This window comes from Manis javanica, chromosome 7, assembly GCF_040802235.1.
Source record: "Manis javanica isolate MJ-LG chromosome 7, MJ_LKY, whole genome shotgun sequence".
In the NCBI taxonomy this organism is placed as follows: domain Eukaryota; kingdom Metazoa; phylum Chordata; class Mammalia; order Pholidota; family Manidae; genus Manis; species Manis javanica.
The window spans coordinates 86,980,152-87,008,064 of record NC_133162.1 but is presented as its reverse complement, the minus strand read 5'-3'; the positions used below and the strand labels follow the sequence as shown (position 1 = coordinate 87,008,064).

Sequence of the window (27,913 nt, the reverse complement as noted above, 5' to 3'; positions counted from 1 at the left end):
AAAGCAAAACGATATTTATCAGTAAGGCTCCGTTCATGCAGGGCCGAGCACGGGCTCCCAGGCCAGCTCCTCCTCCACATCTGCACCGCAGGGTTGGGGGCGTCAGCGAATCAGCCGGGAGAGCAGGGAGCCACGTGGGCCAGCGCCACTCCTGCCCGCAACAAATGTGCTTCCTCCGGTTGTCAACACCGAAAAAATTATTTTGAGTGTGAAACGCTCAGGATCTATGAGAAACTATGTGGTCTGGGAAGAGAAAACTCTGAAAATCTTTTTGATGCAAAAGACATTGAGAATCGGGTCTTAGGGAGAACTCTTCTTTCTCACTGCGGAATGCGTTTTCCGCGGAGTCACCATCTGATCTGATTCATTCCTTCTTCAAGAAGAGTCCAGGGTGGTGAACTACTCTAAAAGAGAAGCAGAAGGAAACTCCAGTTCTCCCAACGCTTTGTTTTGGCTGATGCTCCCATGGCAGTGGGCTTTTAGCCTTTAGTTTTAAGGCTAATCTCCTCCCTCCCTCCAGGAGTATATAATGTTACCACAGCGCAAGTCCAAGCCCCTGGATGTTCTGATAGTTTCCCATTCAACTGTGAAGAAAAGTGTGCGACCGTATGTTGGCTCTAGACAGAGACAGAAGATGGTCCAAGAAAGACAAAAAGTGAAACAGTAAGAAATGTTGGAGATGGAGAGAGACACAGAAGACAGCTTAAGCTGAGCTGTGGAATCTTAGGAAAGTTTTAACAGAGTTTGTTGAACTCTTTAATCCTGATGAGTTGGTGTTATGTGAACAACTCTTTCCCTTCTGCCTTGGCTAACAGGAAGCTCAAAGCTAAATTTGGGATTCAGTCAGAGCAGCTTTCCTTGGCTTCAGCTTTCTCCTCCCTGCATTATTCAAATCCTTTCTAGGAGTAGGCAGGAAGACAGCATTTGTGATTTTCTGGCTATTCCTCATCTTTTCCCCCTTTTGTTAACTGGACAGTAAATTCTCTCTAGGCAACTATCTTTCCCTACTCCTAGCCCATGTGGTTTGGGGAGAGGGTCCTCACTCCATCTCAGGGGTGAGGCATGTAACCTAGACCCGAGCTGATCACTCCCCTACTTCCCTTGCTGCAGTGTTGGTTTTCAGGTGGGTTTATGAACCAATGAGATACAAAGAACATTTTGCCAGAATCATGGGGTAGAAATTATTTCCATGAGACCTGAAGTTGGAAAGACGCAAACCTAAAAGCCCCTAAAGCTGTACTGTGACCATCTGCCTGAAAATGGAGCCCATTCTAGAGAGAGACATGCAGGATGGGAGAAGGAACACAGGTCCAGGGGCAACACAGGAAGCCCGGCCCAGCTGTACCTGCAGCCTGCCTGCTCTGCCTGCGCAGCAACTCAGCTCCCTTTGTCTCATTTCAATCTGTATTCATTAGGAGCCACAGCAGAAAGTGCCCCAACTGATACAGTAGGTAGACACAAAAAGCCATACTTTCCTTTCACTGTAAAATAACATGCAGTGATGGCACAAATTTTGAAAAAGACAGGAAAGTATAAGAAAAAATATATCACTCAAATCCCATGATGTAGAGATAATGGTAAAATATAATTACTGTTCCTAATATTTACTTCAAAGACAGGGGAAAAACCACCATTCAGGAGCACTTTCAAACATGTCAGTCACACAAAACCCCAGACCATCTCAGATTACCCTGTTCAAGCCACATGGAGGGTTACTAGTTCTCTTCTGGTGAACTCTGGACGGTGGTTTCAGCAGGCTTTTGACTTAGATTTAAGGATTTTTTTTTCCCCTTCCAAGTCCAAAAGCCATATATCTGCACTACTAGAAACCAAGAGGAATGGTGTGAGGAGACACTCCCTCTTCCAGAGTTGGCCCAGCACCAGAGGCCTTTTTGCTAGAACAAGTGACCTGCCTGCATGAGGTGCCCTTCTCAGAGGCAAAGCTGGCATTTCAGGGCAACCCTTCTTTAAGAAGCCACTGCAAGAGCCTTGTGGAGGCAGCCCCATGCCGCCAAGCTGCCACAATGCTTCTTTGCCCAGCCTATGGGGTGAGCTTCAACCAGGAGCTGCAGGGTCCCCAGGCAGTCCTGTTCTCCGGCTGGGTCCAGGGCAGTGTTAACAATCCCCCCTGCAGTTCGTTTCCCAAAAAAGCTCATACATATTTTCTGTTACTTTTTTATTACTAAAGTTTTCAAACAGAGTAGAAAGAAGGGTATAACAAACAGCTTTTAAAGCAAACCAAAGCATAGGTGTATGTCTTGTTTCAACTTCACAACTGCTTTGCCTACTTGGCTTCATGTATTTCTTTCTTGCTGAAGTGTGTTAAAGTCAATAATAGACATTGTGATATTTCACCCCTAAGAGTTAAATTTTATATATACATATATATTCATATATAAATAAAATGGTTATTGTAATACATAAGCACAATTGTGTATTAAAACAGCTAATGCAATTCATATATTACAAAAATGCCTTTTAAAGCTGTTTGGCTCAAATACGTGTTCTATCTCACTTTTCTTATCACCCAAGATGGTCCCTTCCCGCTCTTAATCCCTTTTTAAGATACTGACTAGTTGAAATGAACCAGTCTGGTACAACACCCCACTTTCTGGGTGTGACTGTGATTTTTCTTTGAGTTTCCTATTCAAATTAGATACCTAAGAAGGACCATGTAAAACAGTAGCTACCATTTATCCATTTATTAAATACCAGACATTCACCAATTGCATCTTTCATTCATTTGCCAAATTTATTGAGCACCAGTTATGACACGGTTCAAAGCCCCAGGGATACAGCAATGAACAAAACAGGGGATGGGGTGATCCAGCTCCCACAGAGCTTATATTTTTTGTGGAGATGGGCATTCAATAAATAAGAACAAAATATGAAGTCTGTCATATGGGCTCTAAAGAAAAACTAAGTAAGAAGAGAGTGATGGGGAGAAATGACAGGGTTCTAAATATATAACATAGGGAGACCCAGCAAGGTCCTTGACAGCTGGATGGGAGGCGTGACAGGGAAAGAGGAGTCAAGGGTGACACCGGTACTTTGGCCTGAAAATCTGAAAGGCTGAACTAACCATCAGCTAGGATGGAGACAAGCCCAGAGAGTTAGGTCTGAAGGGGGAGATTCAAAATTTAATTTGGACAGGTCAGGTTTGGGAGGTCTTTGAGACATGCATGTAGAGATGTCAAGTAGAAAGCTGCCTACACAAGTCTGGAGTTCAGGGGTGAAGTACCAGCTAGGTATGCTTTTCTGGCATCATCAGAATAGACAGGCAGTATTTTAAGCTTAGGGACTGGATAGGATCACTAAGGAGTGAGCATAGCTAGAAAAGACTTGCACAGACAGGGCTCTGGAAACAGGAAGAGCAGCCAGCTTGACAGAAGACTCTAGAGTGGAGTGTCCTGAAGCCACGACAATCGGTTTCCAGAAGGGAACAATCATGTCAAATACTGCTCATCAGCCTCAGAAGATAAAGATTGAACACAGAGTCCAGAATTCAGCACTGGGATGGTCATTAGTTGCAGTGGCAAAAGCAGCCTGTGGATGAGCCAAGACCAAAGCCTGAAAGAATGGAAGTGGACCCAGCAAGCACAGATGACTCTTTACAAGTGCTCTGCTACAATATAAAAGTAAGAAGAGAAGGGATGCTGCAGGGTAGCAGTCTGCATGCTGATGGATATATCCAGTAGAGGGGAAGCTGATGATGAGAGTGGCTGGAGCAAGGTCCAGGACTGGTGGGAAGGGGACAGGAGGAGGGGTGGCTGGTAGAGGGCAGTTCATGGAAATGGGGAGGAAGGCAATGGCTGTGGGAACAGATCTAGTGAACAGAAGTGTGGCTGGAGTTTAATTCTCCTTCTGAGAAGATGCCAGCCTCCTCTTCAGAAATGAGGAAACTAAGCCTCAAAGCTAAGCTCCCTCGTAAGTGGTCAGTGTGGGGCTCCAGCCCCAGGCCTCTGATTCTGAAAATGGTGTTCATGCCACACTATTGCTGCCCCTCTGTTTTTGCAGTGATTGTACAGAACCGGGAAGTGTGATTCTCACTTATCTGACACCAAATGGAACCGTGTATTTTTTCTCAACATATATGTATAACAACATTATACAGATCAGTAATTGTAGTATAACTCTGTTTGGGTTCCCGGACTAGATTCCAATGTGTGTTAAGTATGTGGGAGGGGGTTCTTCCCAGACATACTTAACACCAAGCAATTCTCAAACACCAGCAGGGTGTCTGAGAACTCAACCCAATTCTGATGCTGTCTGGAGATAGCACCAGATTTCCAGGTTAAGGGCTCCCATTCTACAAGACTGCCCTCCACGCCCACTCCAGACGCCTGTCTCAAGTCTCAGGCAGTTAGTTTCCTGGGCTTCTGACCTACTGGCTACAGACTGGGGGTTCCCATGACCTCCCCCTTAGGTTTGATTAATTCGCTAGGGCGGCTCATAGGACTCAGGAAAACACAAGTTTACCAGTTTAATAAAGGATTCCGTAAAGGTTACAAGCAACAGCCAGATGAAGATAGACATAGGGCAAGGTCCCAAATAAAGGAGCTTCTACCCTCATGGAGCGTGGGGCCTGGCTTGGTGGCACATGGAGGCGATCTGGTTCCCCCAAGGATAGAAGCTCTCTCCCACCAAGAAGCAGGATCCAACTGGAGCACAGGAGGCAAAGCAAGCAGAGAGGGTCAGCTCTTCTCAAGGGTTTTGGGAGGGCTTCATTGCAGTCATGATTGACTAAATTATTGGCCATTGGCTGATTCAGCCTCCAGCCCCGGCCCCTAGTGGGGTTCCGTAAGTCTTTCTTTAAGACTGCAGGTTTTCAGTAACTGTGGATGAAGTTACACCAGGGAAATATATATTTGGTCATATGAATGACCAAATATGTATTTCTTACAACTCATTATAACACAGTAAGTTAAGCAGTTAAAAGAAACCCGGTGCATTTTATTCTTTGCCTTTAATATAAAAGATTCATGTGTTGCTTTCAAGCGCTCTGTAGATTGGCCTAGAATGATGCCACTTCTTTGACAAGTCAGCAGTCCTTTCAGCTGTATGTACATTCTCTCATTCGACATGTTCCCGTATAGAATTTTAATTTATGGAGACCTGAAACAAGACTTGACAGAATGTCATCCTGGCACATTTTCCAGAACGGACTTTTTACCCCTAAAGAAATAAACGTTTAAGAATTTTAATTTGGTATTAGCGATCGCTACGCTTTCCGGAATCGCCGTTCGGGCCGGGGTGCCAGACGGTTTGCTCCAGGCGCGGGCTGGCAGAGCGCGGCTCACGCGGACCAGCCTCGAGCCACCGCCAGATGGCGCCAGGGCACTCCTCCGCCTCTGCCTCCACGCGTCCCGACCCTCCTGGGGCTGCGCTACGCTCAGAACGTGTCCCCTCGCAGGCTACCCTCAGCCCCAGCTTTAAGGGGAGTGCGCAGAGCACCAGGCCAGCCGTCCCCTCCGTCTCCCCACTGACTTTACCTTGCCAGCGTCCTCCTCTACCTTACAAATGACTGCCCTGAGCAGCCAGGCCCAGATATGTGCACTTTGCCAATGGCAGCTTGAAACTTCACGGGAGAAGTTACCTTACTTGTATTTGTTTCTCAAAAAAAGCCTGGTCCAGTGTCCAGTAACTCAGGTGAGGTGTCACAAGACCTACATGCAATGGAAACTGAATTCCCATGTGGTCCAGCTGATAGCTTTAAATTATTCTCAGATGAGGTGTATACATATATATATATATACATATGAAACAAAAGGGAAATTGCAGGTGATAACACCTGTTACTTTGCTTCTGTTACACGGTTGACACACAAGAGCACAAAACCTGACCAAATTGACTGATGCTTGAAACAAGTCTGTGGTTGACAAACCCATTTTCAAAAAATTCGTGTACATCTCTGGAGTAGCAAGTCAGATGCAATAGCTTCATATATGAAGGGTATTATCATTAACCTCGACCCAGACCCTTCTGAAAATTGGTTAGGCGAGATGCTTTTTCATGGCTTGATGAGAGCTTATTCCTTTAACTGTATGTCAAATGCTTTTCAGTATGAAGTGAACTAAAATATTTCACATCATATATTAAACAGGGGAGTAAATGATTAATTATGATGGGAGCCTTCCAGGTATGCTGTTGCTTTAGCGCTGATGCAAGGGTGGCTTAAGTGTTTCCTGGAATCACCTTTACACATATCTGAAGTCACTCTGAGGAGTAAGTTGTTTATCTTTGCTTTGGGAGAGGGTAGAGTAAAATGTATTTGAGGAGCAATAACCCTTACTGTAAGTGTTTCATGTTGGTTAGCACCCAGGAAACTTTTTTTTTTGAGATGAGGCAATCTGACAGGTGTTACTCGTAACAATTTTTGTGGAACTACAATTTTTTATGGGACCTGTTTCTTAATTCATTTATTTAGCTTCTGTTGAGCTGCTCATCTTGTACGAGACACCATCATAGTAACTGGGGATAGAGCAATGAACAAAGATAGTAAAAAAAAGGATGGCTGTCCTAGCCCTTACCTCCTACCAGAGGAAACCACCAAGTAAGTCTTAAACATGCATCCTGTTAAGAGGATATTCATCAGCTTCTCTTCCCCAAAGTTTGTAATGTAGCACTGACCTATGGTAAAATGGCTTGGGTACAAAACAGGAGGATGAACTTGAAGCCATTTTAATCACTAATTTGGTGACTCCTAACAAGTCCCTTAACAGTTCTATGCCTCAGTGTCCTGTTATCGTCTGACCTTCCTCATCATTTTTAAGAGTTCATTGATAAAACACATCAAGCTGTAAAAATATTACACAATGCAGTTTTATATATCTCCCTATATTACAACACAGCATTTAAAGAGTGTAAAATAAGCTAAAATAAGGGAACACTTGATTACTGATGGATTTTAAAATCAGTGTCAAAGACTTGTGTGATCAGGCTAGAATTCTAACAGAAGGCATCACTTACCAGCTACTATTATTCCTCTGAAGGAAAACCTTAGGAATCCAGAATATTTTGAATCTCTCTAAAAGGGAATAGAGGAATGATGTCAGCCTTGAAAAGGAATCCAGGAGCTTTAAACCTCCTCCTAGCAGATAACCTCCTTTTGGAGAGTAGCTTTAGGCAGATCTTTTTTGCCCAAGTGCTCGATAAAAACCAACCCTGCAAGCCCAGGAGCACTGACCTGACCAAGCTCAAGGCCACTTTGGATGAGGTGACACAAGAGGTCAAAGCTTCCAAGGTGTTTGTGCCTCTCTCCAATACAGGGACACTCTAGAACCCCCTTCTGGAGATATGAATGTGAGATGTAGATGTAGACAGGACATCAGCGTATCCTGAAGGAGTATGTGCTGTCTAGTCAGCAAGAGGCCTCCAGTGCCCCTAAGACAAGGAGTCAGTGGAGCTGACACCTCCCCCCCCCAACAAGCCCCACTGTTGACTGGGTTCCATGCTCCACATCTCCCAACAGTTAACCATATTTTCTAGAGGCTTCACATGGAATTTTTCCTTTTCCATAGGAAACAGGTGGAATAATACTGCCTATCTTTCTTAAGTTCAGCAGGATCTGTATGCCCTTTTGCAGAACGAACAATTATGCAAATTATCCACTGAAAGTCCATCTTTTATTTAGAAAGAATGTTGGTTGGCCATTTGTATTTTATTGGAGTATCACAGAATATAAACTCACAGGCCCAAATAAAATAAAAGGACTATGGGCCAAGAATTCCTCCACAAGGAAATTAAGCATCAGAAACCTCCCTTTCCACCTCCCTCCACTCCATTGAAGTTTGGTGCGAGCCTCAGGTAAGTACCAAGTCTACTCTCAAGGAATCTTTGGATCCAAGAGCAATTACAAAGAAATCTCAAGTTTAGCAGGGCTGAAAGCATTAACAGAAATATCTCCATGTTGCATGGTTTTTGTTTGATGAAAAATAAAGGGGTAGTACTTCAGCATTTTATTTAAAAAAATAATAATAAGGGAGAAATGTGGGATTCACATATAAATCAAGTATAAAAATCAAACAAATAATCATATCTGACTTGATTGTTTATAGTTCATGATGCGTGATCAAAACCAAAAGTTTCTTTGATATGACTGCCCTTGCACTGTTCACCATGTAAGAACTTATTCACTATGTAAGAACTTGTTCACCATGTAAGAACTTGTTTGTTATGCTTCAGAAGCTTGGAGACTGTTGAGATATAGGCTTGGGGTTGATTAATGATTGTGCATTGAGTCCTCTATACAGAATTTTATTGTTGTTAACGACCATTTGATCAATAAATATGAGAGATGCCCTCTCAAAAAAATAAAATAAAATAAAGGGGGTAGTAAAAACCTTTTGGCTAACTTCTCATTCTATCCTGAAACTCCCCTTTTTTATTAAAAGAATCAGTGTAGGCCTAGCACAGAAAGAAAAAAATATTCCTGGTATTATCAGGTACTAGATTATTTTAGTTCAGGTCAAATTAACAACACTGTGTCTCCTGAATCTTAGTTAAATAAATATTTACTATCTCCTATTGACATGCCAGAATAAATATTCAGGATCCAAAGGAAAAGATCTAGCATTTGTGTCAAAAAAACTCATGGTCTAGCAAAGAAGAAAGCAAATAAGCAAATGAGTGTGATCTATTATTTCATTTTTTCCCCATTTTACTGATTAGGAAACAAGGTTTAGAAAGCATTTTTAAGTATTCAAGTACCAAGTAATTAAATTATCCAAGGTTAGGCAGCCATATGTGACAGAGCCAGAACTCAAACCATGATTATCTATTTTTGAGACTATAGTCACTCCAATATTATTGCAATTCATAATGTGATTTAAATTGAGCTTGCTGAAAGCTTAATACCTAGAAAGTTAGAGAACATTTGTTAAGTCTTGTCTTTTGGCACTAAGCATTTAGTGAGAGCATGGTCATTTTAGATAGGATCTTTTTCTGAAATACAAAATGAATTTAAAAAGGACACTCATCTGTGAAGGTTAAATTCCAACCTTTCAAAAATCTGTAAAAGGTACAACCCTGTACTGCTATATAAAGTTCATTCTGCTCAAGGGAAAGGCAAAAACAGTTCTGTCCTTTCAAAGGGCCTGGGAAAAGCAGAGTATAGACTGCTCCACAGAACAGCAGCCTAAAACACTAACTGCACAAAATTCACCCATTTGACAAGCTTTCAAGAAAACCATGAATAGGTCAGAATGACTCTTTTTTTAACCTATAAACGCTTCTTCAATGTAGGTTTGCTGTTTTAAAAAAATTTTTGACATCTGTTAAACTAAGAGGCTGTCAAGAAATAGGAAAACTGAAGGTACATGTTCCTTTTCCAACTTTAAATATTCTTAATAATCCAGTAACTTTATAGCTTTTTAAATAGATCTTAGCACTCCTCACAATCACATACTTGTTCCTTCTAGTTACCCTGCATGTATGTCCAAGTATCTTTTATATTAATTTCATTGCAAAAATCCCTAGTCTACTTCTGCCCATTTGGATTTCCATTCATCCACTATTTACTAAGCATTTAGCTATTTATGCTTTATGCTGGTGACCCAATGATCAGTAAAATGACCTTAGGCATTGTCTACTAGGATAGAAGGACAGATTACCAAGAAATTACAGATCTTGCTTAGAACATACCAGCATTCTCTAGAATCTCCTTAACAAGGGACAGTTAAGCCTGGATCTGGGAAGGCTTCATAATTCTCTCTCAACCAGAATGTAAAATCAGTGAAGGCATGGACTACTTCCTCCAACAGGCATTACTTGATTAGCTTAGTGCCTGGCCCATGGCAGAGGGCGCGTTGGTGCAAAAGCCCTGAGGCACTAGTTGGATAGACTCTTACAGGCACTTACAGGGGAAGTTGCTGGAGAGGAGGACATTTGAGGAATGAGTTAATTCCTTGGAGAGTTAATCGGGTCAGATTGTTAAGGGCCTTGGATGCCACACAAGGGTAGGATGTGACGTTTTTGAACAATTACTTCAGAAAGAGTGGATCAGAGGGGATGAGGCCATACAGTAACTACAAATAATTACTTAAGAGTGGCAATGAGGCCAGAGAGAAGTGGAACAGATTAGAGATGCAGTAAGGAGGGGCAAATTTGGGTACCCATAGAATGTGGTGAGTAGTTAACAGCCAGCTAGAGGATGGCTTAGGAGCAGGTTTAGGGAAATGAATTCAATTCTGCACATGTCATTTGAGGTGCCAATGAACATTCACATGATGCTAAGCGAGCAGCAAGCCACACCCAATGGGTTCAGAAAGGGGTCAGGTTCAGGTGTCACTGCAGCCAGAGATGAGGTGACCCAGTTAAAATGGATGAACTAGGGAGAATTCCCAGGTAAGAGTCTAGGAGAGGAACAAATTCCAGCTGAGGTCCCACTCCCTGCCCTGTGCCCTAGCTCCCACGGCCCCCAATGAGCTCGAGCCCAAGTTCACCCTGCCCCTCAAATGGATCTGCTCTCCAACCCAGCCTTTCCAACACCATCCTGATGATCTGGTTGGTGCAGTCCAGAACAGGCACTTCAGAAGTTATGGCATATCCTCCGGAAACATTAACTTTACTTAAGTAACTTGGTTGGGGTGGGAAGGATGGGCTATGTTTTATGTTAAGACATTGTAAAACTATAAAGTAGAACACTCCAAAAAACTCCTCTCATTTTAAAAAAATATTTAAGATTTCAATGATGTTTAATGGTTTCAATTCCTCCTCATACTCTACAAAGCCTTGTAGTCTCACAAGAAATAAACATCCATGCAAGTCACCCTTCTTAATTCAAATCCTGAATCTCACAGTCAACTAATCTTAGCAAAGGTGCCAAGAATATGCCATGAGGAAAGAACAGTTTTGTCAATAAATGGTGCTGGGAAAACTGGATATCCACACATAAAAATGAAGCTGGACTTTTCCCTTACATCATATACAAAACTCAATTCAAAATGGATTAAAGACTGTAAGATCTGAAATCATAGAACTCCTAGAAGAAAACTTAGGACAAATGCTCAAGACTGGTCTTGGTGATAATTTTTGTATTTTGACACCCAAAATACAGGCAACAAAAGCAAAACTGAGCAGATGGAACTACATCCAAGTTCCCTCTGTAGAGTAAAGGAACAAAATTAAAAGGCAACCAAAGGAATGGGAGAAAGCGTATCTGCAAACCATGTATCTGATAAAGGATTAGTATCCAAAAAATATATGGAAGGCAATACCAAAGAGGTAATACCCCAACTTAAAGAGGCAAAGGACCTGAATAGACATTCTTCCAAAGACATACCAATGGCCAACAGGAATATGAAAAAGTGCTCAACACCACATAAATCATCTGGAAATGGGAACAATGGAGTATCACCTCATACTTAATAGAATCAAATGGCCATTACTGAGAAGTCCAAAGTCTTGGGGAGGATGCAGAGAACAGGGAACCCCTGTGCACTGTTGGTGGGAAAGTAAACTGGTGCAGCCACTATAATAAAGCAGTACAGAGATGGCCCAGAGAATTAAAATGAGAACTACTATAGGACCCAGCAATCCCACTTCTGGGAATATTTCCCAAGGAAATGAAATAATGTACCTTAAAGGGATGTATCTGTACTCATCCACAAGAGCCAAGATAAATGGAACTTGTGTCTTGTCAGTGGATGGATAAATACAATGTGACACACACACACACAATGAATATTTAGCCTTAAAAAGAGAAATTCTGCCATTTCTGACAACATGGGGGACATTATGTTAAATTAAATAAGCCAGACACAGAAAGAGAAACACTGCATTATCTCACTTACATGTGGAATCTAAAAAACTCAGAAACAGAAAAGAATGGTGGCTACTGGGGCTGGGGAAAAGAGGAAATGGTAAGATTTTGGTCAAATCGTACAAACTTTCAGTTATGACTAAGTTCTGGAGATCTACTGTAGAGCATGGTGACTACAGTTAATAGTATACATTGTATACTTGAAATCTGTAGAGGAGATCTTAAGTATTCTTACCACATACACAAAAAAGGTAACAGGTGATGGGTATGTTAATTAGCTAGGTAATCATTTCAGTGTCTATATACATTACATTGTACATCTTAAATATATACAATTTTCATTTGTAAATCATACCTCAATAAGGCTGGGAGAAAAAAACATTGAATCTTACATTTACTATGCAACACTGGACAGGTTTCTCAAGCTGCAAAAGGGGAACGACTGACTACCTTCTAAGATTATAAGGAGTTTGAGTTAATACATTGTAGAACTCAGTTAAGTGTTACCGTCATCATTCACCTGGGCCTAGAGCTGTCAGTGCCCAGAGCTCTAGCCTCTCCCGTTTGTGAAAATAAAACTGACGCTGTGAGCAGAGATGGAGGGCACTATCCTGGTTTGGGGCTCCCCGTTCTAATCATAAAGGCTAGATATACTCTTCCTAAGGAGTGAGCAAATGTCACTATTTCTTAAGCTAATCCAAGTTGGGTTTCTATACTTGCTACTGGAGCTCTAACTGCAAGGGAAGCTTTCGAAAACCACTGCAGGTGGGGCTCTATGGAACAGTGATATAATCAGCCTATGAAAGAATCAGCCTCTACTAGGACCACAACTACCCTCCTTCAGGGAGCAGGGTGAACAATTCCATGTATGATGTGATCACTGCCCAGAGGTCACTGAACAAATTTAACCTCTCCGGACAAGTCTTGCATGTTACTCTGGGTAAACTAGACAGGTTCTAGTTACAGAATTTCAAAGATGCCATTATGCCAAGGAACAAAATCAAAGGCCAGCTCATTTCAGCCCACTTCCATATGCAACAAAGGTACGGTCGAGTTACATGCAAAGTTCCACCGGGATCCAGTTGTTCTCCAAGTGTGCAGATCACCACCGGCACATGACCCAAGACATTGTGAACACTGGGTACCAACTTTTTCAGATGAAGTTCCAGCTTAACCACAGCCTCTCCTCCCCATTTTCTTTCCCCCACCCCGACCCCTAGCTTGTCAGTATTATGTCAGTTATTTGACTTCCTTTATCAGTATTAGTGGAAATTAAGTAAGAATTGAGTACCTCTACAATGCCTCTTGGACTGCTTCCAGAGCACAGCTGTAGCCTTTAAAAGGTGAAGAAAAAAATAATGGATCTATATTTTAGGAACACTGTATCTAGAAAAAGGGGGGGAAAATTTATACCCCAAAAGATAAATGTGGAGTAAAAATTTTTTTAATTCAATTAAAATACTTAGGAATTTAATTTCTGCTAAATTAATCTGTCTAGTTGATGGGCTATTTTCTGAAAAAATCTCCTGAAATACATGTAAAAATGGACTGGCCTATATTAAACATAAAGTCTAATAACTGACAATCTTATGCTTCAGATCAGTATCAATACAGTATGCATGCTCTCAAGTAATCACATTCTACTTCCAGTTAGCTGGCTCTTTAATCACACATCTCATTTTTTACAGTGCTAAAGTACACCTCTGTGACCTTAACAGAGTCAGTATTCTCTAATAAGGGCTTCCTGTTCATGCTTCCCACATCACCACTGTGTGTCACTTGTCTGTGTCATATTCATGACAAGACCCCAGACTAGCACCACCATCTAGGAACTTGCTAGAAATGCTGACTGATATGCACTCTGGCCCAGAATCAGATGACTAATACTGCTAAAATAATCTAATGTTGAAAGACCACGCACTATACAGAACCTTCACGTAGACATTAAAGCAGGGGTTCTTAACTTGGGATCTGCGAACCCCCAGAAGTCAAAGGCAGATACATATGTATTTTCCTGGGGAAAAGCTGCTGCACAGCTGTCAACATTCTCAAAGGGATGCTAACCTAGCGACAGGTTAGATACCACACCTTTGAGTCACCAAATTTAACACAGCTCCTTTCTGCAAATATACACCACAGAAAAATTTTCTCCAAGACCTTTAAATACGTACTTAAACAGCTGAGGCACAAGCAATAACAAAGTTCCATTTTTTATGTTACAAAGAAGAATTTATATGATTACCTGCACAATATATCCATTTCCCTAAATCCTCTTCTGTAATAAAATTTCATTCACACACTCTGACCCACAGGTTGCTGCAATAATTAGAAAAGCAGGTAGGATGATAAAAATGTCACTTACTCCTCAGTAAGAGACCTCAAATATTACTGCCTGCCTGCTCGGTACACCATACTAGGTTTTATACACTTCACATAAATGTGAATTATGAATGTGAGTTCTAGTCATCTGTTAATAAATAGTATTAATATTGCCAGGTAAGCTTATGTTTTAAATGCTCTTTCACCTTAAGTACAAATCATGGACCCAAACAACGGACTTCATGCTAACATGCATTAGTACATACTTCCATCTCCCAAAATTTTATGCAAGTGTGCAACATCAGTACATGGGAACATTCAAGCTGTTATCACTCTACTTAAACCTTGGGAGTGAGCACCATTTAGCCAGTATCACCACAACCACCTAATTTTATCACTGAGTTAAAACTTTAGTTACAAAACAGTGTTTGGCAAAACACCAAAAGCAAAACTGATTTTTTGCTAGCTTTCAAATGTGGTGCCTAACTTTAAAGCACCAAAACTGTCATTTAAGATGTACTTGGCGTAACTAGCTCTGTAGTTACTGTCTTTTCAGCAACCATAAGACCAAAGCTGATATATCAAAGCAAGTGATACCCAGCTTAAACTACACTACGGTTCAAAGAGCACATCACCTTCATGCCCTCCCAAAATCTACGTTGACAACTCACTCATCCAGCCAGTCCTTAGTTCTTCTGGGCCCATTCCCCTCTTGCTGAGGTGTCTGCCCTTTGATCTTTTCCCAACCAAATACCCTCTGACTCTAACCAATGTTCATTCTTCTCTGCCCTCAGGCTGCCCTGCTCTGTGAGTACGCCCTTGGGCAGGTGTCAGAAGAAGACTGTTCCCTAGCTGCGTGGTCAATCACTGACCAGTCACCACTACACTGCTTTGGATCTGGATCCTAGTAGTAAAATGATCTAACCAACATATTTGTACTGGTCACCCCTTCCCACCCTACAAAAAAGCCCTGCTGGGTGTCATCCAAAAAAGCACTGTTAAAGGTTCAGGACCACAAACCAGGGAGGTACCTGAGATAAGAGTCCTTAAACGTGAGCCACCAAGTCTGATGTTCTAGTTTTGAAGAGAACACTGGAGGTAAGTTCAGAAATGTAACACGACTTGTCCAAGGCTATACAACTACCCAAAAGCAAAAACAAGGTCTTATTCCAAACTCTACTATACCACAATCACCACAAACACCCAAAATAAGGTTAAGAGAAGTTTGTAAGGAGAAATAAAAAGTCTAGAACATAGGAAAAGTCTTTGGGATCTCTCCACAGATTTTAAACAGAAAAAAGGCAAACTGTACAATAAGAATAATACTGCTCAAGTCAACGGATGACATGAAGTATCAAGGATCTTTATTCTCAGGTCTGATATTGAATACTCCATCACTTTAAGAATAAGGGGTTCCACTGCCTGCATTTTTGCAAGTCTTCAGCCAGGTTACCCCATATTCTCATTATAACAAGATAAATAAATAAGATTGAAGGAGGGTTAAGGAGGTACACTGAGGACAAAAACCAAAGGAGAACAAGCATATCATCCCAATATTACCTTAAAGGTTAAGTTTCAGATTAATTTACAATAGTGGCAAAACCGTATGATTTCAGTGAAAATTAATACAATTTATACCTTAAAAAAATAATCAATTCAGAAACACTAAGTCAGGCAAGCATGCAAAATACAGAGTATTAGAAAAAAAAAATGCAAATCCTGGTTGCCCAAACAAACATATCCTTCAGGAGAAGGTGGATCTGAGAATGCTGAAGAGAACAAAATGAATTAGAAGCTCAAAGGGACACTTCTCTAAATTGGCAGACCAATTCCCTCATTTTAAAAATGAAGAAAGTGGGCAGACTTTAACTGGTGAAACTCAAACAGCTAGATTAGGGGTGTACATAGATCTATTTCCCGGTGCTATTTGCAACTACATATATCTAAAATACAAGGAGATAAATATCCAGAACATATTAAGCCCACTGATTTAGTCAAAACATTTCAAGACTGATACACAGGGAGGGGGTGAAGCTGTTAACACAACACAGAAGCATACCTCACATAAATTTAAGAAATTTAAATGGAAAGAAATGGTCTCTCAAAGGTTTTAATGCTCAGTTCTGATAAACACAATCCAGTTTCAATCTAATTTTCGGATGTAGAGCAAAATGCACTAGTTTAAAAAATATGTGCTCTTCTGATTTCTCCTACATTTTTTGGCCTGTTTCAAACTGAGCACTGGGTATTTTCAATGTTAAGTAATGTGATGTTATATGTACATTTTAATTGCACATATTAGGAATAAACAAAATGCATGATAATTTGATAATTCATAGTGTATTTATAAAATGAAAAGCTCTCTATCAAAATACACTTTTCACTGGGAAAAATAAATAAAACAGATGAATCAATCTACACAAAGTAGAAATTAACTTTGGTAGATTTCAGTGTAGGACAGTCCACAACAAGCATATTTGCCCTTAGTCCCCCACAGCTGCTTATCTTCCAAGATTCTAAAGATATTTTTGAGATTATTACACTGATATGTTTCTCATTCCACATCATCTTCAGCCAAGCTCTGAGCACTTACAATTCTCTGAAAGAGAAAAAATTTAACTCGTAAAAGTATCTTAAGCATTTAAATCTAGACTCTAAATTCAATATAAGATGTTCTTTATTTCCAAGATCAAATCCTGCTACAGTATACCCAATCTGAGATTCCAACACTTAACACTTCATACATTGTTATCATCTAAGGGAATAATGATCATACTGTTAGTCTCATTTTAAATTCAAGTTAATATAGCATAATATTAGACTGTGCTGAATATTAGTCAATTATGTAACTGAAAGCAAGAATTTAAGATCTCTTCACTCCCATGTAAACTAAGAATACTGATATTCTAATACTCCCTACATTTCCCTTTTTGGCTTGGAAATGCTCATAGTCATTACATAAGAAGGAATACAGTATTCTAAAATTAACATTTTGAAAATATGTCCAAATAACATGAGACAGGTTAACTAGTAAAGGGGACCAATTTTTACAGGGAGGAAGCTAGGCTTCATCCTGAACTTACCCATACTTCAAAAGACATCACCCTCAGGGCAATTTTCCAAAAGCATCATGCTATGCTACCTTTCAAAGAGCAGATAATATTAAACAGAGGATTCTGATATAGATAGAATGGGAACTACATTAGTCTAAATAAATAAATAAAAAAGACCAAGTTTTTCAAACTGACAGGTTTTTTTCCAACTCTCTTAAATCTTTGGGACCTTTATTTTCTTTCCAGTCCCTTTCCAATACAGTTTAGTAAAGATTGGTTTGAAGAATTAGCCACTCATTTTACGAATTTTCCATTAACACCAACTGTGGAAATTAACAAATGTAAGATATGTAATTCCAAAAAGTAGATTCATCTAGCCTCCTTGAAAAAAGAATTTTTTTAAAAAGCCTTTTAATTAACTCTTAAGTATAATCTTTTATACAAATGGTATTATATTAGCCAATAAGGATTTGGGGATGTAGTCAAATAAGCTCCAAACTCAAAGCCAACTTGACAGCAGCAGAGGCACTGATCTTTAGGGAAGGGAGGTCGGAAGGAATCCCCAGTCCTTTCTGTGAATTTCTGTGCCGCCTTGGCTCCTCTGTCCTTTGCCAGGCCACTTAACTGAATTCAAGGGCTCCCAAGAGTACGCACAAAAGCTAGTTTTAGGGAAGTAGCTGAGAGTAGCCTGAATTTCCGAATTTGAATACTAAGGCCTGAGATTTAACACTAAGAGCCACACCTCCTGATCTACCTCAAGAGCACAATCACTAGATCTTATGCCCATTCATTTGGATATTTTCTATTAGGAATGAAGTTTCAAGCACTGATAGCTTTAGTACAATTTTCAGTACTATTTACACGGATGAGTTTTCATGACTTCATCACATTCACTAAACTCAACTTTAAATGCCAATGTCCCTAAACATTAAACTCTCAAATTCTGCTTTTATTCCTTAACATTTCAAATCCTTACCTGACTAATTGTTGGAAGCTTAGTCAGAAGCATCTGGAACACTGGTGGTGGAAGAGTTTGCTGTAACACCTGCAGTAACTGCTGTGGCTGTCCACATACAGCAATTGCATTTGTCAGATGGTCAACACCCTTCTCATATTCACCTGAAAGAGTTACAGAAAAATAACACATAACCTGAAAAAGCCTTTGCCTCTGTCAAAAACTCAACTCCAAAGTGTTCACTATGTCCAAGTGACACTGACCAAAACCACTGTTCAAGTAAAACCTTGGAAATAATCTACAGCACATTCATGTAACTATTATGAAGCCATTAACTAGAATGAGTCTCTATGTCCTGATATGGAAGTGACTCCATTACACTACAGAAGGAGGAAAACGAAGGTGTAGAAATGTTCAAGTATTTATATACTTAAGAATATTTGAGAGATTACATAAGGAATTGCTAACAATGGAACAGTACTGTTCTACAAGAAGAAAAAACCAGAAAAGCGAGGACTGACGCCGAAAGGAGGCCCAATTTCACTTGAACTGTTGAACACTAAAAAGATTCATAAATATACTTAAGATTCTATCTTGATGAATTATAGTTCTCAAATTTGTCAATATGATCACTTTAATTTCATAACGGTAATTTTAAAAAAAGAATTCTTCATCCTTAATCAAATACCTGAAACACAAAGCCTAAACTCTGGATTAGATTTAGATCATTGACTGATTCTGATATCAGGCCCATGAACTACTATTGTGTGACCTCGATCAAATAAATTAACCTCCTCTGGTACTTATATTAGCCATTCCTGCCTAAGTAAGTACTGGGAAAGACAGAGATTAGATGGAGTTGAGGAGTCATATTCTTTGTTACTATTTACATATGTAAATTTATATTCCACTATGATTATTTTTTTTAAGTACTTAAAAGTAACCTCATTTGTGAAGATTACCTATTATCTTCTCTGTATCATATATCAAGTTAATCTAAAACTCACTCAAAATATACTGTGGACAATGATAACCCACAAAAAATATTTCTGGAGCCAGTCTTAACCCTCACATCATTAAATGTCTAAAAATTTATCTTGAAATATTTACAACACCTTATTAAAAAAAACCAGCCATATTACACAGAAAGAGCCCCATGTCACCATAAATTTGTATTAGTGTGAAGAATTCTACCTAGTTTCCTAGTCTCTTAATAACTATTACCTTGGGCTAGTAACTCTTCACCAAGCTGTATTTCTTCAAGGAAGAATTTCTGAACAGCTTCAGCATCTTTAAGGTCTGGTAACTGTTTGGAAATAGAATATTTAATTGATACCAAAACTATGTCAGGGGACATACCACTACAGAAAATCACTCCACTGAAAATAAAACAACAAAAAAATTGAATAGCTCATTCTAAAAAATTATAAAAAGAAATGTACTCTTCAAAAGCACTCACAGGGATTAGTTTAATGTCTACATTCCAATGAATACAAGAAAAAAAATTATTGATCAAACTGGTATTTCAACAGTTGGAAAGCAGTGAATAAAACCTAAAGTAAAAACTAAAGAATACAAATCCCTACTATAAAATATGAACTTTACTACTTACACTATTTTTAATTGACATATGTATATTTTTTACATTTGTTCTTCTGATCTAACATTTTTTTATAAATTTTACATGCATCTAAAAGGTTATTTTTAAATGGCAATAGAATCTCCCATTTAGGAGTATATAACTATATAATCATGATGTACTTGTTGAGCATTTGAGCTACTTCTAATTTTTCTGCTAATACAAACAAGCAGCTTTAAGCAAATTTGCATTTGTTTTGTAGTTTGTTACACATTACCTAACTGAATGATTATGGTAATTATAATGCCACCAGCTGTATCTTTATCTTTTTAAAAAATGTAAACCTACTATTAAAAAGTCCCTTTTTATTTGAAAACCTAGACTGCTATTAATGGAAGTTTTTGGTTTTTAAGTTATATTATACATGATCTTATTACTAACATAGGTGAAAAAATTTAAATTTCTGAAAGTTGATGTATCTTCCATTGACTATCCAAGTACAGGCAAGAATTTGATATCTGAACCTGAAAATACACACTAATGCGTATGTCTATAGTTTACCAATTTTCCTATATTCTCAGAAAGAAAAAGTTACTGAAAACATAATGAATGTATTACATGTTTCAGAAAGGCAGCTCAGAATAAGGAAAGGGTGCCTCCCATTTTCATTTCACTATTATGATGTCCAGTCCATTAGTTTTTGATTACTCAATTGTTTCAAAACAACAAAACATAGCATTTATTGATTGAATTTTTTCTTGCCTCAACTTGCTTTAAAAAGAACTACTATTGAACCATTAGTCCAAATCCTGGGATTCCAGAGAACAGAATTAATTTCTATTAAAAAAATAAAGCTATATGTACAATGATTAACATTTACTTACACATATCACAGAACATTTTTTTATCAAGCAGATAAAACTGTGTAGTCATTAAAAATAATTATGAACACAGAATCCATGAAAAGAAAATAAAAGGACATATCTACATTTCCAAACTACAAAAAGGTAAGAACTTTTCAGATGGTAGGATTCTGGGTCAGTGGGTATGAATAACCTTATAGAACTTGAAGTGAATAACATGTTGTTCTTTTAAAAGAAGTTGGGAAACAATGAATGTTTTATTTTATGAGTTTGAAACAGCTGACAGAAAGCTTGGCCATTCTGGTGTACGTGGCTTCTGGAGACTACCATCATACTGCCCCTTCAATACTGCTCATACAGTGAGTTGTCTGCTGTTATGACCAACAAAGGGGAAATAATGAAGAACTGATCATCTGCAGCTGAACTGAGTTACCTGCTCTTAAAAGCAACAAATTGATTTTAAAATAGAAAATCAATGATATCAACTAGCTTTCTCAAAATACATGTTGGAAGATTTGAAAACAATTATTTCTATAAAGTATATGATACAATCTAAACAGAGATTATTACCTTGGAAAGCCCAGCTCTCTCCTTGGCAAGCTTTTGTTTCTTCCTTCCTGCAAGAAATGGATTTTCATTTTATAGTTAGTAAAAAGGGAGTCAAAAGAAGTCTAATGGCTGCTGCGGAAGTAATTCATTCCACTGCAAAACATTCCTAACTTGGGCTCTCTTCCTTTAGATTTGTCAGGGTCATAGGAGTATTTCTGGTTAATGAGTGTGGGGAAGTTGGGGTTCCTATGGCCAGGATCCTCACTTAACCCACCTGATGATGTAACTGGCCTGTTGCTAGGCTACCACTTCCACATCTTTAGGCAATAAGCTATTATTGCACTACATAGAGAGCTCGGCCCAGTGCTCTGGGCAGAGGCAGTCGCTAGTGCTCAACCTACTGCCAGGTGAACAAGCCGGGTAATAAACCCTTTCACCCCAAAGAATGTTTTGCTGTCAATTTCTTTGGTCACATTGAATCCATAGCGAACTTGCCCAGGGCTGAAACCAATTGGCAAGACAATGAGACATTGTGACATTTCTGGGCAAGAGCTTTTTCTTTCCCTCTGGAGCACCAGGATCAGCAGTTTACAAAATGAAGACAGCAATCCCCCCTTCAAACTTACACAGGACATGAAACATGAGCAAGAATTAAGCCACTGCTGTTAGGGAGTTTTATTACTAAAGTGTAATAAATTCTGTCTTTACTAAATGTTGAAAATTATTTGGCATTCTTAAATGGCGGAGGAAAATCAGCATTTGAGAAATTTTCCTTTAAGAAAAAACATAGTATTTATGCATTTTGCAAAAAATAGAGAGGGGTTTGTGGTGCAGGATATCAGTACTCAGAAATGCACTGCTAAATTCTTAATTCAATATCGCTGCCTACTTAAGAAGAAAAAATCTGCCTAAAACCTCTAAGATGTTGCTTTGTTTTACAGTCTTGTTTTTTTATAGGAAATAGCAATACTACAAATCTCAGGAGAAACAGGGTTGCTTAAAATCTTAAGCGTCAATTAGCTAACCCTCAAAACCAAATCTGTAACAAGACACTAACAGGATAACTGCTATTTAATTGTATACCCCACATGAAAGGATGCAAGCAAGGAGAAGCACATGCTGTTCATATCCCTGGTTTTTCGCTTCCTAGCAGTGTGACCTTGGGGGCAAGTTATAGTGACCTGTTCCTCACTGTATGTAAAACTGGCCTAAGAACAGTTCCTGATTCATAGAATTGTTGTGAGAGTTAAATACAAGCATTGGTCATAAGATAGTTCAATACCAAATCCTCAGCCAAAGAGTTGGGCTATGCTAAATGCCTGAAAACTACCAATGATGTGGAAAATAACCATACGGCATAGCTAAGATATGGCTCTAATAACTGACCTGGGTGATGTTCAGCAAATAACTCTTAACTCACCAAAGATAAAGCATGTTTTACTTTTCTACTATGAGAAACAAAAGCCACAAAACAAGCAATGTCCTCAGAAAACCTTAAAGAATTCTACAAATTCAAGACTCAATGCATGATAGAGGCAGACAGATGGTTAGTTTACGATGCTCAAGGAACCTTCTTACCTACCCTTACCAACTGGGTTTAATCACAACAGTATCTCTTCCTAACTCTAGTCCCCATAATACACGAAATGCTTCAACTCCTAAAGTTTAAATACAATTCTAGCAGTTTCAACAGAAAAATACAGGCTAAAGCTGATCCTTACATATTAATTGGAAGACACTGTTTTTCTAACAAACTGCTGCTTTCCCTAGGTGTTTATCACTAGGCAACTAATAGTAGGGAAACAGAACACAAAACATATTCTACCCTCAATTTGCTTAAGGGTTTTGTTCAGCCTGCTTTAGGCAGAAAATAAGGAATGATACCAGACTATAATAACTAATTACTAAATATGGTACAGAGTAGTGCTGGAAGGAGAATAAATGGAAGACTTCACAGAGAAACTGGACATGAAGACAAAGAACACTTGGATATTACCGGTAAGCACTTAGTGAACTTTAGATGCTACCTGACAGACACAGTTCTAAATGTTCTTAAATAGCTCATTTAATCCTCAGTAACACTCAGGTTATCACCCCCTTTTCACTGAAAAGAAAATTTATCAAGGTCACAATTAGTAAGTGGAGGCAGCTAAATTTGAGCATGTGTACTCAAACATTACTCTAACTGCCTATACATACTGTAGAGAAGTGAAGACATCCCCATCAAAATAAAAAGCAGTGTGTGATTGTTGTTTAATGTGTTTGATGCAATTACCAAATTTTAAGGTCCCTTACTTAGTTACTTTAAATTTCTAGCTTTAGTTTTTTCGTAAGACAACGTGCTACATTAACTTATTTTCACGTGGTACTTCTGGGAAAAAGGGGCAAGATGGTGACAGGATAAAATACCAAGGAGTCACATTCAATCATCAGAATCAGTACTCAACTCAGTATCTGCTAGAAATTACTTCCAGGTGCTTACTGTATAAACCTAACAAGCTAAAACAGACTTCTGCCTACTTTTAAAAAATACACATAAAATAAGAGCTTACAGAAAGTCCAAAACCTCATTCTTAAGAGCATTCCTTTAAGTAATGAGATTCCTTACTATATTTAAAAACAATGTATTATTTTATACAGTGTTGTATAATGAAACACACCTGTAGTCTGCACTGCAATTTGGAGGTTAATTTTCATTTATTATTTAGATTTATAAAAATTACTTTGAGTTCTGATAATCTGCTCTTGCTAATGGAAGAGAGAAATATGAATAAATTAAAATCCCAAATCTAACCATAAATCTATTTTAAACAACTTATCCCTCTTTCCTTAAAAAAATAAAAAGGAATGTTGACAAGCCAAAATGATTTGAGAAATTCTGGCCTTTTATTGCAAATGTAAATATTCTATTAAATATTAAACTAGAAAATCCAAATTAACTCAGCTGAAATCAATTTAATTCAAATAGAAAACACCCTCACATTTTAAAAATCAGTCCATCATAAAATTACCTTTAAACGAACTGCAGAATTAGTTTTACTTGCTAAAGGAAATAAGAATTATATTTATTAACAATTGTGGATAAAATGAGAGTTCCTGTGGCCAGGATTCTCACCTGGCCCTGGTTGACTAGCTCACTGCACACCTGTGGGCAATACATGGCTGTTGACTCTATAAAAAGAGCTCCACCCTGGGCTCTGGGCGCAACACGGTGGCACGGCTGCGAGGCTGCAGGAGAGCAGAGCAGAGGCTGGAGTGGTGGCAGCGCCGAGAACAGAGGCTCAGAGGATGGCTGTGTGGGATGATTGTGCAAAGAGGCTCAGAGGATGGCTGTGTGGGACAGCTGTGCAGGAAGAGAGGCCCAGAGGACAGCTGTGCAGACAGAGGGGCCCAGAGGCAGAGACCAGCTTGCTGCATGCAGACTTGCTCTGAGTGAATGGGATTTTAGTGACTGACAGGCAACCTGGAAATAAAGTTGGGTATAACGCTTTCACCCCAAGAACGTTTTGCTGTCAATTTCTTTGGTCACATTGAATCCATAGTGAACTTGCCCAGGGCTGAATTCCATTGACAAGACAACTGGCATAGTTGGCAGGATTCATTGTTGACCAAGGGAAGACAGGCTGCCCTATGGGAGGCTTGCTTCAGCGGGCTTCCCCTGTGAATGGGGAGACAGTGGATTATCCCCCAATAGGTATGTGGTCTGAGGTGGCCTGCCTCTTGGAGGACTGGGCCCCACCCCAAGACTGGAGGCAAGTGGAGGTGACACATGAGGCAGTAGGGGTGACCCTTGGTATAGTAAATAGATCCTTTGAGAAACAGAGTGCCCATGAGGCAGTGGGGACTGTGGGTTGACTGCTTCTCAGTCTTAAAAAGGTCTGCAGAAGAGACCCAAGAAACGGCAGTATGAGAATACGAGCTGCAAACTTTTGTGGATTCTGAGAAGGGAAATGGCATTGATGCAAGAGGTGGCACAAGAATGCAAGCTGCAAACCTCTGGATTCCCTGAAGGAAATGGTATTGAAGCGAGAGGAGGCGGCACGAGAACGCAAACTGCAAACTTCTGTGGATTCCCTGAAGGAAATGGCATTGATGAGAAAGAGGAGGCAGCACGAGAATGCCAGCAGCAAGGTGCTATTGGAGAGGTAAACAGTTCTTTACAGAATGAGATGGCAGTGCTGCCAGGTGCTCTAAAGGAGGAAGAGGCCATCAAAGAAAATGATGAACTCCTGAGGGAAGCACAGGCAGAGGTGGCACAGGCATGAGAACATCAGCTGCAAAGCACTGAGGTGAAGGTAAGACACCTTCTGAAGACTAAGCTAGCATTATTGTGAGGCACTTGGGGGAGAGGAGATTAAGGTGCCATCAGCCCCAGAAATGGAGGAGCTGGGGAAGAATGAAAGGGTGGTGCTGGAGGCACTGACCCCTCCTGTATTGAAGGCACACCCAGTGGTTGTAAAGAAAATAAAAACCCAGCAGCTGAAAGTTCCCCAAGGAGAGGAGCAACCCCCTCCCCAGGTTGTGGAGCACTCTATGGTCTGCTCCTATACTCAGGCTGAGCTGGTGGCAGTGGGACTTAGGGGTGGATAGAATTGTTCTGTTGGGATCAGAGATGGGAAAGCTGTCTTCCCTGACAGTGCAGCCTGTCTTGAGGCCGCGATTACAAAATGCAAGGTGACTCACAAGAAGAATTTAAGGGGCCCCATGCTTACAAGGACCCAGATGTGGGTTGGGTTGATTTAATATGGACAGGAGTAGAGGCAAGGAAATTAGACGGAAGCCAAATAGGATCTTACTGGAGCTATGGCAACAACTGAAACCAGTGTAGCAGTTCAAGCCATTAAGACTAAAGAGGCAGAGCAAGGAGTCCGGCCTGTGTGTCTGCAAGACTTTTTGCTGGAGAGGCTGGAGAACAATGTTCGAGCTTCCTTGCACAGGGACCACTGCAGAGGACTAAGGGCACATAGACTGAGAGGAAAGCATGCTGGAGAGGTGGGATGTTGATAAAATGAGAGTTCCTGTGGCCAGGATTCTCACCTGGTCCTGGTTGACTAGCTCACTGCACACCTGTGGACAATACATGGCTGTTGACTCTATATAAAGAGCTCTGCCCAGTGCTCTGGGCATGACACGGTGGCACCACTGCGAGGCTGGAGAGCAGAGCAGAGGCTGGAGTGGTGGCAGCGCCGAGAACAGAGGCCGGCTTTGTGGGACGGCTGTGCAGGCAGAAAGGCCCAGAGGATGGCTGTGTGGACAGAGGGACCCAGAGGCAGAGACCAGCTTGCCACAAGCAGACTCTCTGAGTGAATGGGATTTTAGTGACTGACCTGCCACCTGGAAATAAAGTTGGGTATAACCCTTTCACCCCAAGAACGTTTTGCTATCAATTTCTTTGGTCTCATTGAATCCATAGCGAACTTGTCGGGGGCTGAAACCCATTGACAAGACAGATATAAATCCCAATAGTTAAACTTACAGCCAGCATTTTTGGAGTGGCCCTCCCTAGATCAGGAATGGCGGTAGGTACTTCAAATATCTTAATCTTCACAAAACCAAGCAAAGGCAGGTGGCATTACCTGATTTCACAAGCGAAGAAAATTTAAGATTCAGAAACCCAAAAAAGTATCCAGCTAATCTGTGACCAACATGGAAACTCAATGCCTGAATCCAAAACAACATTCTTTCCATTAGTCTAGCCACAAATAAACTCTCTACTCCATTCTCATCTAAAATAACAATACTAGAACTTCATATCATACTGTAAATGATGTAAGACCAGCGCTGTGCTACATATGGCTACTAAACATCTGAAGTGACTTATTATAGCTTAAATATTAAGTATAAAATATTAGGATAATAACTTCTTTGTACATTCTGGGCTTTAATAACATCAATTTTAGTTTCAGAAAGTATTTCGACTGAGCAAACTAAACACGTTACAAAAATACTGCAACAAATTTGCTCTTCCACTGTAGCAAAGGAGTATGCCTCTTAAATTCAAAGACCATATGGTTTTGGTGATACGGTAATTCCCTCGTCTAAGTCCTTCTTTGAAGATGTCGCAGGTATGAAATAAGACTGGGCGACAGGAGAAGCGCAGCCCTTTGGACTCCCCTGCAATTTTATAGCATTCATTCATATCTTGGAAGCATTCAGAGAAGCTACCAAGAGGGTTTAAGAATGCAATAACGATACCGCACTGGGTTTGCAGCTTTAGTCTCAGGCACAACTTCGTAAAATACAAAAATTCACGACCCCCGAGTTTTAGAGATACCAAAAGGTGAACGGCAAAGAAACCCAGCCCCCCTTCTCCCCCAATCACAATACAAACGAGAGTGCATTTACACGGCGACAGCGCGTGGGGAAAATACAATGGGAAGAATCGTTCCTTCAAAATGGAGGGAGTCACGCAGGGCTCCACGAGCCCGGGCAGCACCAGGAGCGCGCGGGCGGCGCCATCACTCGTTCCGGTTTGCCCAACACCACGAGGCCGCCCAGCGCGCGGCGGGTGTGCAGCGGCAAGGGACGCACAGAGCAGGCCTGGGGCGAGGGACCTACTCACGTTCTCGCAACCTGTTCTTGAAGTTGGGGTCACTCCGCCTCTTACGGTCAAAGTAAATGCAGTACCCGATGAAAAGAGCCCCGCAGACCCCGGCGGCAATGGCGCTGTTCCGGCCCACCATCTTCTCTCAACTGAGGTGTGGGGTTGGCGGTGGCGGGGCTCACAGAGGCCGTTAAGGCGAAGTGTCCGTACGGACGTCGCTGCGCACACCCGACGCCCGCCGGGAGGATTGCCGAAAGGCCGTGCGGGCGCCACTTCCGGCCCCCGTCGCC

General features: G+C 40.4%; 1 protein-coding gene and 1 non-coding gene across 8 annotated transcripts; both read right to left on the bottom strand.

Moving 5' to 3' along the window:
- Positions 1 to 332: 332 nt before the first annotated feature.
- On the bottom strand, positions 333 to 27,913 carry TOMM20 (translocase of outer mitochondrial membrane 20). 7 transcript variants are annotated; one of them, XM_017664434.3, is made up of 7 exons: positions 27,642 to 27,899; positions 21,101 to 21,147; positions 19,313 to 19,394; positions 18,110 to 18,252; positions 15,112 to 16,679; positions 13,053 to 13,095; positions 4,460 to 4,661 (listed from the first exon to the last, which is right to left on the bottom strand). In XM_017664434.3, exons 1-5 carry the CDS (start codon positions 27,760 to 27,762, stop codon positions 16,635 to 16,637), a joined length of 438 nt encoding a protein of 145 aa, XP_017519923.1. In that variant the 5' UTR covers positions 27,763 to 27,899; the 3' UTR covers positions 4,460 to 4,661; positions 13,053 to 13,095; positions 15,112 to 16,634. The 7 variants fall into 7 exon arrangements, with proteins under 7 accessions (XP_073097379.1, XP_017519922.1, XP_017519923.1 ...); XM_017664433.3 differs by lacking the exons at positions 4,460 to 4,661; positions 13,053 to 13,095; positions 15,112 to 16,679 and adding exons at positions 385 to 404; positions 6,970 to 7,027 and having other exon boundaries at positions 27,642 to 27,908; XM_017664432.3 differs by lacking the exons at positions 13,053 to 13,095; positions 15,112 to 16,679 and adding an exon at positions 6,970 to 7,027 and having other exon boundaries at positions 27,642 to 27,913.
- On the bottom strand, positions 27,134 to 27,265 carry LOC118972229 (small nucleolar RNA SNORA14). The gene has a single exon (XR_005061063.1). It is a non-coding gene; the product is annotated as a small nucleolar RNA SNORA14 (small nucleolar RNA).

Coding starts and splice junctions, on each gene's coding strand:
- TOMM20 (XM_037017114.2), bottom strand. CDS start 27,762: ATGGTGGGCCGGAACAGCGCCATTGCCGCCGGGGTCTGCGGGGCTCTT. Junction 21,148..27,641: donor CAAGAACAGGTTGCGAGAAC/GTGAGTAGGTCC, acceptor CATTTCTTGCAG/GAAGGAAGAAACAAAAGCTT. Junction 18,253..19,312: donor TGAAGAGTTACTAGCCCAAG/GTAATAGTTATT, acceptor TAACTCTTTCAG/GTGAATATGAGAAGGGTGTT.